This window comes from Coloeus monedula (assembly GCF_965178545.1).
Source record: "Coloeus monedula genome assembly, contig: HAP1_SCAFFOLD_17, whole genome shotgun sequence".
Classification (NCBI taxonomy): Eukaryota; Metazoa; Chordata; class Aves; order Passeriformes; family Corvidae; genus Coloeus; species Coloeus monedula.
In genome coordinates this window covers 25820-44693 of record NW_028120828.1, presented here as the reverse complement: position 1 = coordinate 44693, position 18874 = coordinate 25820, and the positions used below count along the sequence as shown (strand labels likewise).

The 18874-nt window shown below is 55.2% G+C and overlaps 2 protein-coding genes across 3 annotated transcripts in view; one reads left to right on the top strand and one right to left on the bottom strand.

Annotated features, from left to right (window-relative positions):
• Positions 1-6216: 6216 nt before the first annotated feature.
• Positions 6217-18874, bottom strand: part of CENPA (centromere protein A) — a 12834-nt gene continuing 176 nt past the window's right edge. Inside the window, exons 2-11 of one of the 2 annotated variants that reach the window (XM_082303498.1) lie at positions 18752-18800; positions 16238-16410; positions 11910-12018; positions 11406-11524; positions 10040-10133; positions 9533-9768; positions 9249-9391; positions 8612-8703; positions 7380-7457; positions 6217-6743 (exon numbers count right to left, since the gene is read on the bottom strand). In XM_082303498.1, the coding sequence (XP_082159624.1) occupies positions 6609-6743; positions 7380-7457; positions 8612-8703; positions 9249-9324 (381 nt within the window). In that variant the 5' untranslated portion in view covers positions 9325-9391; positions 9533-9768; positions 10040-10133; ... (2 more) ...; positions 16238-16410; positions 18752-18800 and the 3' untranslated portion in view covers positions 6217-6608. Of the gene's footprint in view, positions 6744-7379; positions 7458-8611; positions 8704-9248; positions 9769-10039; positions 10134-11405; positions 11525-11909; positions 12019-16237; positions 16411-18751; positions 18801-18874 lie in introns of both variants that reach the window. The other variant, XM_082303499.1, reaches the window with a different exon arrangement.
• Positions 18063-18874, top strand: part of LOC309585519 (IgGFc-binding protein-like) — a gene marked incomplete at its 3' end in the record, with an annotated part of 25867 nt that continues 25055 nt past the window's right edge. The window contains exon 1 of the mRNA XM_082303500.1: positions 18063-18179. The remainder of the gene's footprint in view (positions 18180-18874) is intronic.

Below are 18874 nucleotides of genomic sequence, written 5' to 3'. Positions count from 1 at the left end.
ATCTTGGAAGGACCCTCAGGGCTGCTTGCAGCCAGGGTCCTGTTCAGGGGCTTTTCCTCAACAACCCTGGGTTGTCCAATCTTTCCAGGAGTATCATATGCCCCTGTTCCACAAGGAATCCCTCTACAAAGCATAAGCTGTCCTTTGATGGTTAACTTGATCTTCAGTGGAGGTGTGCTGGTATCATTACTGATATAATTCCTGGAATGAAAAAACAATACAAATCTCGGCAGCATTAGCCTGGACAGATTACCCCTTAGTGGCTCAAGCTGTTTAATCATTCAGACTAATGACAAAAGTCCTTTATCCCACACAGAATCTCTCGGTTCCATCTCTTTAAATGCAGTTGAGTTGAATAGTGAATATTTCTTTGGTCTTTCATGATGTTAGGCCTTGACATTCCTCAAGAGGAGTCTCAACTTCTACTTCATGAAGTGCTTGCCCACTGCTGTTGCTGCTTCCTCCCATTTTCAGGGGTGTCTCCTGCAATTTGAGTTGTCCTCCATGGGTAGGGTGCTCTCCTAATTTGAGTTATCAGTTCCGCAAAGTTTAGCACAGCAGTGATTTTAGGTGTGGAATTGGCATTCAACTGTCTGTAATAAACTGTAAACCACAACTGTCTGTTCAGCTCTTTCATGAGCCAGATCCTGAGATTGGCTCACTTGGTCTAAGCATGGTGCTAACAACACCACAGTTTTGGGTTCAATCTCTGTATGGCCAATTCACTTAAGAGCTGGACTTGATGATCCTTGTGGGTCCCTTTCAACTCAGAATATTCTGTGATCTGTGACATAATGGCAATGCCAACGCCAACAGCAAATGTTGGCTAAACACTGGCAACCTCTATGAGACTGGAATGTGTTAAAATGATCACTGGCCACTATTCCGGACAGGAGAAATAGGAGTGTGACTGAGTGATAGTACCTTTTTTCCTCTAAATCTGTCACCACCGCATCAATGCCCAAGCACATGGGTGCTTGTATTGTGGCTGTTAGGTTTACAATATTGGGTACCTCAACTGGTAGTGGGGCCAAATCGGCCAGAACTTCAGAAATTCCACTTCTCCTTGCAGCAAAAATCCAGCACTGGAATACACTAGCAGTCCTTGGATCAGGGAGTGCAGGTGCCATGTGAGTGAGCGCAGTCTCTGGACTCCTTTTAGGGTTCAGGTTAATGTTCAGACATCAACACTGACACACTGCCGTCAGGCAGACAACAGATTTGTTCGTTCAGAACATCAAAACCCCAAATATTTTCATTGTGATGTTTGATTGCAAAGCAAGTAGCCAATATCCACTTCTCATCCAGGAGCCATAAATTACCTTAGCAGCTCGGCAGATAACATTTGCTCCGTTTACTTCAGTGATTTTAACTCCTGACATCTGAGTCATACACCCAGCTTCTTGGCATCCTGCTTTGTTAGTACTGCGTGTTGTGCTCCTGTATCTATTAGAAACGTAATTAATTGTTGGCAAGAACCAACTGGAATCTGGATGTATGGGTCATTAGTACGTATGTATTGATAGGGTTCCACTTGTTGGATTTCAGTCTCACTTGGCCTGTGCCTGGAATGCTTTTGCAAATCAGCCACCTGAATGGACTCTGTACAACACAGGGTGAATTGGTAGCTTACTTAAGCATCACCTCTGCCTTTTCATCTTTTCTCCTTTTCCTCCTGTAACTGTTTCTGCAACTGTTCAATTCTCAATAACAGAGAATTCAGCTGCTTTCTTCCTATTCCCTCTCTCAGATCGTTTCTCTCTTCTATAGTTTTCCCTATTCAAATTCTCGAATAATTGTCTTTCCTTACAGTCTGCTGAAGCAAGTAGGGTCCTAAGATGATCTTTCTCAGTCACAAGTTTATCAGCTTGGATTCTGAGTTTTTCTCCTGTCTCCATCTCAGAAGCAAGTGATGACTTTGATATCTCTTTTTCTGCGTCAGTCTTATTTTTGGTGAGCCTCCTTAAATGTTTGCAGCCACCAATCCCCAGCTCACTTACTGAGGATGGCGAAAGTTGTCTCTAAGACTCCAATTAACAATGGGGCCATAGTAATGATAGGTCTCTCAGGATCTCCAGCTCCCACATCAACATCTTTATCCTGCCTGTGGAAAGGGAGTGCAACTTTCCTTTTCCCCAGGCACTGTACTACATTCTCCAGAACAGCACTGGATAATTTATCACTTTCTGAGAAATTCCTTTCTGCAAGCCTTTTGCTCACAAACACACTCCATTGGACACTGGGACCTTGCTGCTCCCTTTTGGGCAGTCCACTTCCTTGCTGCGATTCCAATCTCCTGATTGTTGTTCTGTTTACTAGTCGTTCAGTGAAACCCATCCTTCTGCCATAGCTAATTAGCCCCTAAGATCTCTCTCCCCACATTAAGGGTCTTTTCCCTTGCCTTCCTCTCTGCGGGGTTAATACTTGCCTCAAGCAATCCTGTAATTCTGCCACAGTGTTTTATCACATCCAGCAAACCTCTAACTATGGGAGCCACATACTTGGATAACCAGTGACGTAGGTGAGGGCTGTCCTGGAACATCTGTCATTCATCAGTTGCTTTCTGTTGCATCAGTTGCATCATGCTGCTTTCTGTACACTCTCTGTCCCATGATCTATGGTTGGGTCTCAATCCTAAGCAAATCACCCCTCTCTGATAGATCCAACCTCCTACCCAACAGGCAGCACTCTGAGTTAAAGACCACAGTTTTCTCTGGTCACCCACCACTAAAAATACTTCTGGCCCCCAGAAGCCTTGGGCCTCTGCCTCTGACAAATGATTCAATCAAGCCCTGCCAGAGATACTCTCTAAACATATCCAGTTTCTGATTCCCATGAAAGTCTGCTATACTTTTCCTGGAACTTTGCTGTCTTGGCTGCTGTGTACCACACTGTTTTAGTAACAGTTTGCAGACCCTGACCATCATCAAAGGTTTCATCTTTAATTAGGGGTCGTAATGTGATTTCCTCATCATCAGATGTACTGCTGCTAATAGGGTTGTTAGAGTGGGCTTTAGTCAAAGCAATTTTCCATCCCATCCACAATTTGAGTTGTTAACTTTCTTTGAAGGTTCAGTAACAAAAGTATTCCCTACCAAGCTCAGCACCAGCACATCTGGGGAAAAAAGGGCTGAGGGGACCCCAAAGCTGGGGATATCCCAAACAAGGTGTGTGTGGGGGGGGGTTGGGCAGGGATTTTAGGAAGGATATTTGGGGTCCCTGAGGTTTGGAGGGCTCAGAGGGTACCCCAGGGATGGCAGGGATCACAGAATCACACAGAATCACCGGGTTGGAAGAGACCTTCAAGTTCACCGAGTCCAACCCATGCCCTAACACCACCTCAACTAAACCATGGCACTGAGTGCCACATCCAGTCTTTTTTTAAACACATCCAGGGATAGTGACTCCACCACCTCCCCGGGCAGATGATTCCAGAACTTTATCACTCTTTCAGTTAAAAACTTCTTCCTAATATCCAACCTATATTTCCCTTGGCGCAGCTCCAGACTGTGTCTTCTTGTGCTATCAGTTATTGCCTGGAAAAAGAGACCAACCCCAACCTGACTACAACCACCTTTCAGGAAGTTGTAGAGAGTGATAAGGTCACCTCTGAGCCTCCTCTCCTCCAGGATAAACAACCCCAGCTCCCTCAGCCGCTCCTCACAGCACTTGTGTTCCAAGCCCCTCACCAGCCTTGTTGCCCTTCTCTGGACACGCTCCAGCCCCTCAGTGTCCTTCCTAAATTGGGGGCCCAGAACTGGACACAGCGCTTGAGGTGTGGCCTCACCAGTGCCCAGCACAGGGGAAGAATCCCTGCCCTGGTCCTGCTGGCCACTCCCTTCCTGATCCAGGCCAGCTGCCATTGGCCTTCTTGGCCACGTGGGCACACTGCTGGCTCATGTCCAGCCTGCTGTCCATCAGTGCCCCCAGGTCCCTTTCTGCCTGGCCGCTGTCCAGCCACTCTGTCCCCAGCCTGTAGCCCTGCAGGGGTTGTTGTGGCCAAAGTGCAGGACCTGGCACTTGGTCTTGTTGAACCTCCCATGGTTGGATTTGGGCCCTGCATCCAGCCTGTGCAGGTCCCTGTGCAGAGCCCTCCTACCCTCCAGCAGATCCACACTCGCACCCAGCTTGGTGTCATCTGCAGATTTGCTGGTGGTGGACTCAATGCCCTCATCCAGATCATCAATGAAAATATTAAACAAAACTGGCCCAGCACAGACCCCTGAGGGACACCACTGGTGACTGGCCACCAACTGGATGCAGCACCGTTCACCAGCACTCTCTGGGCCCGGCCATCCAGACAGTTCTTAACCCAGCAAAGAGTGCTCCTGTCCAAACCATGGGCTGCAGCTTTTCCAGGAGTATGCTGTGGGAGACAGTGCCAAAGGCCTTGCTAAAGTCCAAACAGACAATGTCCACAGCCTTTCCTGCACCCACCAGGCAGGTCACCTGGTCATAGAAGGAGATCAGGTTGGTCGAACATGACCTACCCCTCCTAAACCCACGCTGGCTGGGTCTGATCTCCCGGCCATTCTGTAGGTGCTGTGTGATGGCACTCAAAATAAACTGTTCCATTACCTTGTCAGGTACCGAGGTCAGACTGACTGGCCTGTAATTCCCAGGATCTCCTTCCTACCCTTCTTGCAAATGGGTGTCACACTGGCCAGCTTCCAGTCAGCTGGAACCTCACCAGTGAGCCAGGACTGTTGGTAAACGATGGAGAGCGGCTTTGCAAGCTCATCTGCCAGCTCCCTCATCACCCTGGCATGGATCCCATCCGGTCCCATAGATTTATGAACACCCAAGTGGCTCAGCAGTTCTATGACTGCCTCCTGCTGAATAACAGGGACCATCCTGCTCCCTGACACCATCTACCAGCCCAGGAGGACAGTTGTCCTGAGGACAAGCTGTCCTTTTGATAAAGACCGAGGCAAAGAAGGGGGTTAAACACCTCTGCCTTCTCCTCATCTGTAATCACTAAATTCCCTTTTGCATCCAGTAGTGAACTGAGGTTGTTTTTACCCTTTCTTTTGCCATTAATGTATTTATAAAATAATTTTTTATTATCCTTCAGGATGGGCAGGTTTGAGGGGATTTGGGGTTCCAGGGTAGGTTTTGTGAGTTTGTGGAGGGTTCTGAAGTTCGGGAGGGGTCTCCAAGGCATGAGGAAGTGGGGGGATTTGGGGTTCCAGGGCAGAGCTGGGGCTGGGAGGGTCCGTTCTGGGGTCCTTCCTGCACCCCTCAGGCGCAGCACCGGCCGGGCTGCAGCGCCCCCTGCCGGTGCAGCGCCCCCGCGGGCCCCGTCCCCGCTCAGCAGCGCCGCGAGCGGCAGCAGCGGGAACAGCAGCGGCACCGGGAACAGCAGCGGCACCGGGAACAGCAGCGGCAACAGCAGCGGCACCGGGAACAGCAGCGGCAGCGGGAACAGCAGCGGGAACAGCAGCGGCACCGGGAACAGCGGAGGCAACAGCAGCGGCAACAGCAGCGGGAACAGCAGCGGGAACGGCAGCGGGAACGGCAGCGGCACCGGGAACAGCAGCGGGAACAGCAGCGGCAGCGGGAACAGCAGCGGCAACAGCAGCGGCAGCGGGAACAGCAGCGGCACCGGGAACAGCAGCGGGAACAGCAGCGGGAACAGCAGCGGCACCAGCAGCCGGGCAGCGCCCAGAGCCCCCGCTAGCCGCGCTCCCTGCAGCCCTCTAAGGGGGCCCCTCAGCCCTGTCCCATAGAGGGGACCCTGTTGAAGCCCCACCCCCAGAACTCCGCCCATGGGTGGGTGCAACCTCACGGGCTGCTCCGCTGTTAATGGTGGGCTCTAAGCCCCACCCCCCGCAGGCAGCCCTACCCACTTTCAAACCACCCCTAAGCGCTGCCCCAAAAGCCGTGACCCCGCTCATAAAGCGAACCCCCTAAGCGCTGCCGCCTCGGTGACCCCCCGCCCCCCCCCCACCACTATAAATGGGACCCCTTAGGCTCCAAGACCTTCCTGGTCCCCATCCTGGGGGGATGCCCTCACCCAAAATACCCCCAGAGCCCCCCTCCCTGTGAGTTCTTCTCCCCTCCAGAGTCCCCTGCTGGGGTGCCTCACCCCCAAATCCCTTCCATCCTCCCTGTCAACAGCACTAAGGGGTTAAAAAATTTAATAGTTCATTTATTGGGGTGCGGCAGAACTGGGAGGGTCCCCAATAGGGTGGAGGTCCCAGGTAGGTTCCCCTGGGGGTGGCATTCTGGTGAGGGGGTTCCAGGGGGATCATGGGTTGGGGTCCTTAATAATCTGACGGGTGCTGGAGTAAGGAATGGGACCTCCACCCTGGGATGGGTCCCTGGAGGGGTTGTTGAGCATCCTGAGGTGGGGGTCCAATAGGGGGGAGTCTGTGGAGTGGGCCGCCATGGGGGGTCTTGGGGAGGGGGATCCCAAAACTTATTAGGCATGTAAGGACAGGGCCCCAGTGTGAGGGACTTCATGGGGGGTGCCAGCATGATGGTCCCATAGGAGCTCCCAGTAAGATTAGGGACATGAGATTGTCAGGAGAGAGCGCCAGGGTGGGGGTCCTGGTACAAGGGTCCCAGGGAGTGGGTCTCTGTACAGGGGTTCAGGGGGTCCCTCTTCAGATGCCCCCTCCCTCGAGGCCCCGCAGGCGCCGGGCCAGCTGCAGATCCTTGGGGAACAGGGTGACTCGGCGGGCGTGCAGCGAGCACAGGTACGCGTCCTCCAGCAGCCGCACAGTGAAGGCCTCTGCTGCCTGCATCCCAAAACCTGAGATGGTTCCCCAAAACCCCCAGCATGCCCCAACCCCCACAGCTCCCCCGGGGGCAGCGACCCCCCAAAACACACTCCCAGAGGGCAGGATCCCTCCAAACCCACCCACGGTGGACTGGGGGGACTGAAACACCCTGTGCTTCTAAATGTGTGAGGGGGGACCAACACCCAGTGACCCACCCCCATTCCCCAACAGATCCTGGGGATAAGGGACCCCCCCCAGCACCCAGAGGTCTCCCAGAGACCCTCTCAACATCCAAGGAACTCTGTCCCAGAACCCATAGGTCCCTCCAGCCCATGGAGACCCTCCTAGACTCCCCCTCAGCACACATCAGACCCCCCCGGCAAACCTCTCAGCCCCATCCAAGCATCCAGAGACCTTCCTGGACTTCCCCAGCCCCCCAGAGGCACCCCCAGCACCCCCAGACCCTCCTGCAGCACCCACAGAACCCCTTCCCCCAATGCCCATGGAAACCTTCTCAGCACCCATGAGATCCCCCACAGCCCCCTGGGACCCCTCCCCACCCCCTTAAGCTCCCTGGACAACCCTGCAGCACCCAGAGGACTCCTCCAGCCCCTCTGTGGCCCCTTCCACCACGCCTGGGCCCCCGACCCCTACCTCCTGCAACGCCAGCAGGGCCATGCGCTGCCAGCGGTAATCGACCCCCCGGGTGAAGAGCAGGCAGAGCTCCCGCACCTGGGGCAGGGAGGGGGTCACATGGGGGCATTGGGGTCACAGGGAGTGGGGGGACATGGGGACAACATGGAGGGAATATGGGGGACATGAGGACACCCCAGGCTGAGGCCACCACCCTGGCAACACCCTGGAGACATGGGGACACTGTCCTGGGGACATCCCCAGGACCTGGGGACACCCTTGTTGTCACCCTGGCAACACTTTGGGGACACCCCAGGGACAGGAACACCTGGGGATATCCTGGGGACTGGGGATGATGGGGACACCCTGCGGAGACCCCAGGTGCGGGGCAGGGGGAAGCACCACATTGGGAACATCTTGGGAACACCCTTGGGCATGGGAACATGGGGACACTCCCCTGAGGACACCCCGATGGGACAGGGGGGACAGTGCCAGCATGGGGGAAGGGGCACAGGGAACATGCAATCCATGCAGCCCCTGAGGGTGGGGGGGACACAAGGATGTCTGGAAGGACAAAACGACATTGGGGGACATGCAAGGATGTTGGGGGAGGACAGGGCCACCGTGTCATGAGGATGGGGGGGGGGACAAGGACATAGGGAGGGCTGGAACAGGGTTGAGGGGGGGCCCTGGGGGAAGGGGGTGGTCCTGAGGGGCCCCAGAGGGTGATACGGGGCTCTGGGAACCTGGTAGGTCTGGAGGGGGTTGGACAGTCCCAGTGGGTGTTTGGGGCGGGGTCCAAGGGGAGACTGGAGGGTTCCAGGTTGGATTTCAGGGGTCCCAGGTCAGATTTGGGGGTTGGATTTGAAGGGGTTTTTTGAGGGGTCCCAGTGGGTAATTGGGGGAGTCCTGTGAGGAGCTGAAGGGTCCCAGGGCGGGTTTGAAGGCTCTGGGAGAGGTTGCAGGGTCCAAGAGGGTTGATCTGGGGTCTCCCAGGGTGGATTTGGGGATCCCAGGAGAGGGGATCCAGAGGGGTTTGGGAGACCCCAGATAATGGGAGGTCCTGGGGTGGATTTAGGGGGGTCATGGAGGGATTTGGGGGTCCCAAAGTAGATTTTATGGGTATCTGAGAGAATCTGTGGGGTCCCAGGGGAGCCCATGGGGGATGTTGGGAAGGTTCTGTGGGGGAAATGGGGGTGTCCAGGGATTTTGAGGTGCAGGAGTTTTCATTCTGGGATGTGGGGGGTTCTCACCAGGCGGGCGAAGGGGCCAGGGCGCAGCAGCAGGCGGGTGCTGCTCTGGTACCTGCGGATCTCCTGCAGTGCCCGCTGACCCGGGCGGCGCCCTGGGGGACATTAGATGGGGGTCTGTGGGGGCTTTAGGGGATCTATTTGGCCTAGAGGGGCACAGATGGGGGCCTCTGAGGGAACATGGGGGGTATAGGAGATCTATAGGGCCTGTGAGGACACAGAGGGCTATAGGGGATCTATGGGGGTCTATAGGAGCTGGGGGGACAGGGGAAAGCTGTGGGGGGTATAAGGGATCTACACGGTCTGGGGGGACATCGGGGGTATGGGGGATCTATAGGGGCTACAGGGGATGGCCGATATAGGGGAGCTATAGGGGACAGGGAGTATGGGGGGGTTATAGAGAATAGGGTATAGGGGGTTATAGGGGAGAGGGAGTGTGGGGTGACTATAGGTGACGGAGGCCTATAGGGGTATATAGGGCACAGGTTGCGGGCGGGGGAGAATAACGGGGGGAGGGTCCCTAAGGGCAGTTCTATAGTGGGGTCCATAGGAGTGCTCTGGAGGGGGGGCCTAAAAGGGGGCTCGATGTGGGAGGTCCATAGCGGGTGTCTATAAGGGGAGTCCCCCACCCCTCACTCACTGCGTGCCCGCGGCCGGGGCGATGGGGGGGCTGGGGGGCGGCCGCGCCGTCGGGGGGTGGGCTTGGGGCGGGGCATGGCGAGGCCGAGCCCAACGCCGGGTCAGGGCAAGTCCAGGCGTCCGGCGGGGCTGGAGGGGACCCGGCTGGCGGGGAAGGGGGGGTCAGGGCGGACCCAGGTGTCCGGGGCCCCCCCGCCACTCCCGGATCCCCCCAAGCCCCCCCCTCCCGCTCCCCGGCCGTGACGTCACGCCCGGGACCCGCCGCCGCCGCCGCGCGGTTCAAACCTCCCGCCGCGCCGCGCTGCTCGTGACGTCACTTCCTCTCGCGCTGCCCGCGACCGCTCTGCGCCGCCGGACTCCGCGACTCGATGGTTCTCATTAGCATAAATCTGCATGGCCCCGCCCCGGGCACCACGCGCCTTGGCGCTCCCAGGGTAGTCTCAGTTACCGTCCCAGTGTGATCCCAGTCACTCCCAGCATGGTTCCCGTTGCTCCCGGTCATCTCATGGTTCCAGTTACTCCTAGAATGATCCCAGTTTCATCCCAGTATGATTCCAGTGCCCCCCAATATGATCCTAGTGCTTTCCAGTCACTCCCAGTAGTGAGTCCAGTATGATCACAACTCACAGTCACACCCTCCAATGGTCCCAGTCAATTCCTGTCACTACTAGAATGATCCCACTATGATCCCAGTCACTCCCACTATGATACCAGTTGGCCCCAGTGTGGTTCCAGACACTCCCAGTATGAACCCAGCATGGTTCCAGCTGTCCCCTGTACGATCCTAGTTACCCCAGCTGATGGTTCCAGCATCTTCCATCTGCTTCCAGTGTGTCTTCCGTTGGCTCCCAATATGGTCCCAGTAGCTCCCTGTGCTTCCCAGTACCTGGTCGGGGTCAGTTGAGGGTTACAAGTGTTCATGAAATTCATTAGGAGAAGCAGATTGGGGGGTTAGTGAACCCATGGTGACCCAGGTGGGCTTTGGGGTGTCTTGGGGGCATTGCCTTACAGACTGCCCAGTTTACCCCCAGTTTTCCCAGTGGGCCATCACACCCCCCATTTGACACCATCAAACCTCCCAGTTTCCAACACTAGACATCCCAGTTGTCCCCCCAGATCTTCCAGTTCCTCCCAGTCCTCCCAGTGGGCCACCACACACCCATTTCACTGAATCACTGAGGCTGGAAAATCCCTCCAAGACTGAGTCCAACCTCTGGCCAACTTCCACTTTATGATTTGACCATCACACTGAGTGCCATGTCTAGTTGTTCCTTGAACACCTCCAGGGATGGGTACTTGACCACCTCCCTGAGCAGCCTCTTCCAATGCCTGACAACCCTTTCCTTGAGGAAATTCCTCCTGATGTCCAACCCGAACCTCCCCTGCCACAGCTTCAGGCCATTTCCTCTTGTCCTGTCCCTGTTCCCTGGGAGCAGAGCCCGACCCCCCCGGCTGCCCCCTCCTGTCAGGGAGTTGTGCAGAGCCAGAAGGGCCCCCCTGAGCCTCCTTTGCTCCAGCCTGAGCCCCTTTCCCAGCTCCTTCAGCTGCTCCGGGTGCTCCAGCCCCTTCCCAGCTCCATTCCCTTCCCTGGATATGCTTCAGGCTCTCAATGTCTCTCTTGCAGTGAGGGGCCAGAACAGGACACAGGACTCGAGGTGGGGCCTCTAATCACTGCCCTGGTCCTGCTGACCACACTATGGCTGGTACAGGCCAGGTGCCAATGGCCTTCTTCCCAACTGGGCTGGCTCAAATCCAGCTGGCTGCCAACCAGCAGCCCCATATTCCTTCCTGATGAGCAGCTCTCAAGCCATTCCTTCCCCAGCCTGGAGCGTTCCATGGGGTTGTCATGACCCAGCACTTGGCCTTGTTGACCCTCACACCATTATCCTTGGCCCATTGATCCAGCCTTTCCTGATCCCGCTGCAGAGCTTCCTGCCCTCCAGCAGATCCACACTTCCACCCAAGCTGGTTTGATCTGTGAATGTCCTGAGGGTGCCCTCAATCCCCTTATCCAGGTCACAGATGAAGATGTTGAACAGGACCAGCCCCAACACTGAGCCCTGGGGAACCCCAGCAGTGCCCAGCCCCACCTGGTTGTGACCCCATTCCCACCCCTCCTTGGCCTGGCCACCATCCAGGTGTTCCCAGTGAGAAGCACCTGTCCCAGCCGGGAGCCGCAGGTACTCCAAGAGATGCAGGGAGATAGAGGCAGTGCCAAAGTCTTTGCTGAGCTTCAGGCAGACACACCCACACATGTCCAACACCCATTAGGGCCACCTGGGCACAGCAGGAGATCAGGTGAGTCAGGCAGGACCTGCCTTTCCCAAGCCCTGGCTGTTCCCAATGCCCTGGTTTTCCTGTCCGTGCCACGGGTTCCCCCCAGGGGATCTGTTCCAGGGCCATCTTGGCACAAAGACTTGGAGTTCCCTGGATCCTTCTGGCCCTGGTCTCAGTGGCTGCCAATCACCTCCAGTACGGTTCCAGTCATTCCCCGTATGATCCTAGTCATTCCCAGTATGATACCACTAGGATCCCAGCATGGTCCCAGTTCCTCCCATTCACCCCCAGTGTGATTCCCCTTACTCCCTGTCACGCCCCAGCATGGTTCCAGTTGTCCCCTGTATGATCCTGGTTACCCCAGTTGTGATCCCAATACCCCCACCATGGTTCCAGTATCTTCCAGTTGCTCCCAGCATAGTCCCAGTAGCTCCCAGTGCCTCCCTGTGGCCAGTGGGGGTCAGTTGAGGGTTGCAGATGTCCACAAAATCCATCTGGGGGAAAAGCACACACAAGTGATGTGGGGGGATATGGAGGGACATGGAGGCACTGTCTTGCTGTCACCAAAACTGCAGGAAAAACAAAAACATTTTTAGTGTTAGAGAATTAAGATATTACTTTACTCTGGCCAGGATGTTGTTCTGGCCACAATGTGCAACAGAAATAATTTCATCCACACATTGCCTGGGTTGTGCAGAGAAAATCCTTCCATCACACGTGGCTCTTTACTAGATTTTTCACATACTTACACAATAAAAACCCAGAGAAATTCGTTGGTTCATTGTTCATTGGTCCCAAGTTACACAGTTAGTGTAACAGTCTTAGTATTGGTTTCCTATTGGTTATTGATCAGTTTGCCTTCAATGCTAATTAGGTCCTCATTCTTTGTTCTCTTATTGACCTTTCCCCAGACCAGGTGTCTCTGACACATCAGGAAAGATGTTTGTTAATGGTCACTTATCTCTTGTGCATCCTCTGGCAGCTCCCAGTCCATTGAGATGTCAAGCTCATCAGGCCTTGCCCAGGGAAGAGTCTCTTGAAAAGAAACTTCCATTCCCTTCCCCCGGGCAAAGACGAACAAAACCCCTGACTAAAGTTAATTTAAAATTTTACAAGTTGTATAATTTCCAACACCGCCCCTCCCCATGGACACGGTACCCTCATTGCCACCCTGTGTCCCCATGTTCCCCCATCTCCCTCATGTACACACGTGTCCCCAGTGTCCCTCATGTCCCACCTGTCCCCTCATGTATCCCCCAATGTCCTCATGTCTCCCATGTGTTCCCAATGTCCCCTGTGTGTCCCCCACATCTCCACCCTACCCCCACACCTCCCAATGTCCATGCCCTGTGGCAGGAGGTGCCTGGACTCTTCCTGGCCAGCTGGGACATTCCTCTAGTGGCCCCGTGTTCCCCTGGGAGACAAAAAAATAGAGGGAGGGAAGACCCTGAATACAGGGGGGGACCCCAACAGTGTGGCAAACAGGATGGGGCAAGAGCATACTTCCTCCCCTTCATTTTTGGGACCCTGACAATGGGACAGAGGACACTATCCCCCTTCATGGAATGAGACCCCACCCAGGGATCTGGGCCCCTCTGCATGGGATTGGGACCCCCCTGCTCCAGTTAATGGCCTTGAGGCCCCCACATGTAACTGTTTTACCTTCTTGGAACTGAAATCCTCTCCATGGGATTGGGACACACACCCCCTCCTTCCATGGCATTGGGGGACACACACCCCCTCCTTCCATGGCATTGGGGGACCCATCACTGGACTGGACACCACCCTTCCTGTAAGATTGAGCACCCCCTGAAAGTGGGACATTCTCCCCCTGTGACTGGGCACAGAGCTCCATCAGCCCCTGCTCCCCCTCACCAGGGACCCCCTGGAGCTGAGGGTGGCACTAATCAAGGTGGCCACCAAACCCACCTGTGTGGACAGGGGGCCACAGGGAGGCCAAGGCCCCACCTGGGGCAGCCTCAGGGTTGGGGGCCCAAAGAGGGGCCCCAGGGCTGGGAATCTGCTAACAGAGGAATGGAGAAGAATGCATTGGCAATGCAATGGTGGCACTTGGACTCCAGCTCACACTGAAGTTCCAGCATGTCCAGCATGGCAGTACTCAGTGACAGTGTGACTTTGTTCAGGCCATGACAGTCCACTGTCAGTGTCCACTCTCCACTGGACTCAGGCATGGGCGAGCGAGTCCTGCTGAGCACGCCCAGCCCTCCAGTTCACGGATCATCTCATGAATGGGGTCCTGAAGTCCCAGTTGGTGCCATGTTGCCAATGGGACACTTGTGCTGGTCATTGGTACCTGCTGTTCTTCAACCCTCAGAAGTCCCACAGCAGAAGGGTCCTCTGAAAGACCAAGCAAGGGATTCAGCTGTCTTAATTTCTTCTAATTCCACAGCAGCTCTCCCAAAGCCCAATGATGTCCTTTTGGGTCCTTGAAATACCTCTATGAGGTGATCTATGCCAAGGATACACAGAGCGTCTAGGCCAGTCACAGTGGAGTGTTTTTGCCCTTCATTCCCAGTCAGGAGCACTTCAGCTTCCAGTACAGTCCCTGTTGGGATCCCCCATCATCCCAGAAACAGAGATGGATTCTGCCCCTACATATCTTGATGGCACCAGTGTCAAGTAAAGCCTTGTGCTCCTGGGGCCCTGCTGTGCCAGGCCATGGATCCACACAGTCCAAGAGATCCCGCTGTCCTTTTTCCACACCTGGCTGGAGCCAGGACCCCTCTAGTTCTGATCACAGTACTCATTGGTCAGTGCTTGTAAACATGACCTGGAGGTCCCTTCAGGAGGATCAGAGGTAACATCAGCCCTTCAATTCTGCCTGAGGACTTGCCCACTGGAAACTGGAGTGCCATTTTTCCTTGAGGAGTTTTCTGTGGTGGTTAATTTTTCCTGTCAATTCACATACCCGTGCTGCCAAGGCAGAGGTGGGTTTTCCATCCCACCTCCTCATGTCTTCACCATGGTCAGGCAGGTAAAACCACAGGTAACCTCGTGGTGTGCCTCCTCTCTCTTGGGCAGGAGGCACTTGTTCCCCATAGACTCTGGTCTGTACTGGTGGGGCATGGGGCACTTCTTTAAATTGCTGGAGGTCCTTTCCACAGACAAGATGCAGGTTCATAGGTGGAAGTGATACTTTCTTCACATTGCCAGAGTTTGGTAACCAAATTATCTACTCTTTGTTCTCCTTTCCACAACATCACTGCCAATGAGTTGGTATATGGCGATGGCAGCTCAGTAGAACTTCCACCACATGGTTTGTGCATACTGAACCTCATCTGGATCTACAGGGGACTGTAGGTCTGGACACAATCCTGTGCCATGTGCCCCAGGATGATTCTGCCTGAGCAGGGAGGTTGGACCACATGACCCACTAGTCTCTTCCAATCTAACTGATTTTGTGATTCTGTGCAGGAACAACTTACAAGTGATGATGGAATATGGACAACTGGTGGAAAGGAAATTCTGCCTGTCACAGGGAGGAGCGATGGCACAGGGAGCAGGACAGAGCAACAGAGAATAGAAGAAAAGGAGCATGAGATAAGCAGGGAGGAAGGCAGGAAGAAGGTTCCCCACTGGACTCCGTAAAATTTAATCACAGAACTAATCTGATTGCCTTTCACAACAAGACAATTCCTGGATGGATGAGGGGAGTGAAGTGGGTGCAGGCTCCCTTGGCAGCCCTTTGGAAGGACTCAGGTGGTGGGAGAGGTGGGCAGGGAGGAGCCTCACTTGTCCTGCCACATCCCACAGGGCTGGGAGACAAAAAAACCAGCTGAGAGCAATCCAATGCTCCCAGTTCTGTTTCCTCCCAACTCAAACCCAGAGCAAAATTCCATCCATCCCTTCAGGGACACAAATTAGGTTTCACCTCCCCAACCCCAAAAATTCCAGGGTGAGGAGATTGTGCAAGACCAGGACATTTTGTTGGCTGATCTCCAGAGGCCCTTAACCGCAACTATTCTTTAACTGCCCAAAACACAGGCAAGGGCCTCAGGCCACATTTTGGGTAGTTTTGCTCAGCTTCTAAAGTTTCCTGATACTTTTCCTTTACCGTTTCAGAATCCACACTTAGAGAAAAATGAGGTCTGAGGAGCTGCTGGATGTCCCCAGATTCCATCCCCAAAACCCTGCAGCAGCTGCCAGGAGAGAACCTGCCATGGCTGAGTAAAAATACTTTATTTTTAATAAAAAACATACAAAAAATGCTGCTTTTATCTCTAAACCCTCCAAGTCTTGCCTGCCACACCCGTATCACTCTAGAACAGGGGATTTAGAAATCTTAAAATCCTTAAGAAAAATAACATTCACAGTTTAATTTAATTTTGGTGCAATCAAGACTCTGGTCATGTGGGATTTGGTGATGGTCACTGGGAGTAGCTCAGCAGAGGGAAAATTGTGAGCAAAGGAAGGGTAAATTCTGCATAATTGAAGTCTTGAGAGCAAAGTCCCTGCCTTGCAGATGTGCTGCAAGGGAGCCTAAATAAGTATCATCATCATCATCATCATCACCATCAGCTCTTTATTTATAAAAGGTGAAACAATGACCTCTTGCATAACACAGCCCAGATGAATTATGGAAAGTAAACCAACATTTTAAAGCAGCAAATCCATGTTCCAGAGAATTCCCTGACACAGGAGGAAATCCACGATTTACTCTTAAATTCACTTTCTGGTTAAAACCAAACCCACCTGATCTCCCGTCTGAGTTCACCTGACACCAGCTAGAGCTTGGGAAATGTTTCTTGCTGTGCTGATGCCTCCTTTGGTCCCAAGTCCCTTTCACTGCTGTTGTCTCTCCTCCCCGAGCAGATCCGCAGGTGAGGAGGTGCTGCAGGTGCCAGAGCAGAGATTCCCCTGCAGCCCTGGAGAAGAACAGAGTGAGGCAGATGCTGCCTCTGTGCCCCAAGTGCCTCCACCTGAGGGACTCACCCCATGGAAAGGGACCTGGAGCAGTTCCTGAGGGACTGACACCCCTCCAACCCATTTCCCCCAGGAGCTTTTTCATCAGGTTTTCTCTTCCTGTCTCTTCCTGAAGCGTGAGGGGGGCACCTGGGGTCAGCCAAGGTCACCCACCCCAAACCTCCACCAGTTTTAGCATGCCAGGCTGGTTTGGGTTGGAAGGGACTTCAAAGGTCATCTCAATGCACCCCCTGCCATGGGCAGGGACACCTTCCACCATCCCAAGTTGCTCCAAGCCCTGTCCAACCTGGCCTTGGACACTTCCAGGGATGGAGCAGCCACAGCTTCTCTGGGCACCCTGTGCCAGGGTGTCACCACGCTCACAGGGAGGAATTTCTTCCCAATATCCCATCTAACCTTGCCCTCTGGCAGGTGAAAACCCTCACCCTCCATCCTGTCCCCTACCTACATACATATCAGCCCAAAAACTGGCTCAGGCAGTCCATGCCTAGCTGTGGCCATCTGGGGTAGCCCCTTTTGGGGGGCTCGGGGGAGTGCTGGGCATTTGGGCAGATCTACGGGTTGTTTCAGGGGGCCTCAGGCGGTTTTAGAGGGAGTTTGGGAGGGCCCTGACAGTTTATAGGGTGTTGGGGGGGTGGGGGGGGGGGCTATGGGGTATTTTGAGGGGACTCCAAGGGTATTTGGGGTCTAGTGGGGAGTTTGGGGGAGTATGTAGGGGATGGTGGGGGTCTCTGGGGTTTTGGGGGGCGGGACTATAGAATGTATACTGCAGGTCCCCAAAGTCCTCTCAACCTCTCCTTCACGTGGCAGGATTTGATCTCCACCTGTCCAGGAAGCTCACCACACAGATTGTTCCCGACTCCCATGAAATTTTTTATGTACGCAACACGCAGGAATGCTTTTCCTGCAATTTCCCTGGCTCCAAGAGGGACCATGGGAGCGGCACGAAGAGGTGGGGGGCTTGTCCATCCCCCACATGGGCAACTGCAGTTTTAATTCAAATTTTAATTAAAGGCTGAACTGTTGCCGATACTGCGATAGGGTCCGGCTCTTTCTCACATCGTTGTCATCGCACCGATTCCCCGGGGCGCTTGACGGGCCCTTGGAGGGCAGTTGGGGGTGCTTGCGGGATCACTTAAGGGTCTGGAGGGGCACTTAGGGGTCGGGGAGGCAAGTGGAGAGCACCTGGGGGTCCGAGGGGACATATAAGAGAGCATTCCGGGGACCAGTAAGGGACCGGGGGCGGGCAGACCTAGGGATCGCGGAGGGCACTTGAGGATCAGGAGGGGGACATCTGGGCTACTTGTGGGGCCCTGGGGACACTTACGGCTCAGGGAAGCACTTGGGGGCACTCCCGGCCCTGACCGGGCTCTCGGGGGCCGCGGAGCATGACGGGAACCGCGGAGCATGACGGGAGCCGCAGTCCCGGCTCTACAGGCGCGTTACGGCGCCCCGAGGCATTTCGGGACTTGTAGTCCGGGAAGTGAGTAAACTGGCGCGGAACCGGGGCACCGCCCCCAACGCCGCGTTCTCGGGCGCCGATTGGCTCAGAGCGAGGACGGGCGGGCGCGACGGCCAATGGAAGGCGGCAGGGCCCGAGGGATTTGGGGGCTGTTTCTGACGCCCCCCATGACCCCCCACAGCCCCCTCGGGGGCAGGGGGACACCAGAACCCCCCGGCGCCACGTTGGCCGTGAAGGTGAAGAAGCCAGGTGAGCCGCCCCACACGGGTTTGGGGGTTCCCCTGCCCGATACGCCCAGCAACCCCCCCAGACGCCACAATGTCCGCCCCTCGTCCCCACAAAGCCCCCAACCCTTTCCTGGGCCTCCCAAAACATCCCACAGACCCCAAGACAGTTAAAGACTCCCCCCCTCCCCACCCCCCCAAAGCCCAAGGGTCCCCCCAAACTCCTTCCTGGACCCCCAACAACTTCCACAGACATCCCCCAACCCCATACAGCTCTTCTGGACCCCCTATAGACACCCAGTGCCCCTCCCAACCACTCCCGATTTCCGGCGCTCTCCATACACCTCCAAACCCCTTTGGGCAGCCTCAGAGCCTCTGCAAACACCGCACACACCCTCCTGGACCCCCTAGAGACGTCCAGCACCCCACCAACACCCTCTTTTGAGCCCCCAGAATCCCCCAAATGCTCTTGGGGCCATATGGGGGGAGAGGGGATTGGGGGCAACGCCAAAGGTGGGGGAGGAAAGGGAGGGGATTTTGGGGGTCTGCCCACCTCCCTGGTGCAATTTTGGGGTGCCATTGCTTTATTGAACCCACCATGGGTTGGAGGCGCCCTGGTGGGGGTTCCAGGAGGGTCTCGATGGCCCTGGGGGGAGAAGGGAGAACAAATGGGGGGTTAGGGGGACCTGGCGGAGGCGCAGGGGCAGACCCCTAAAACTT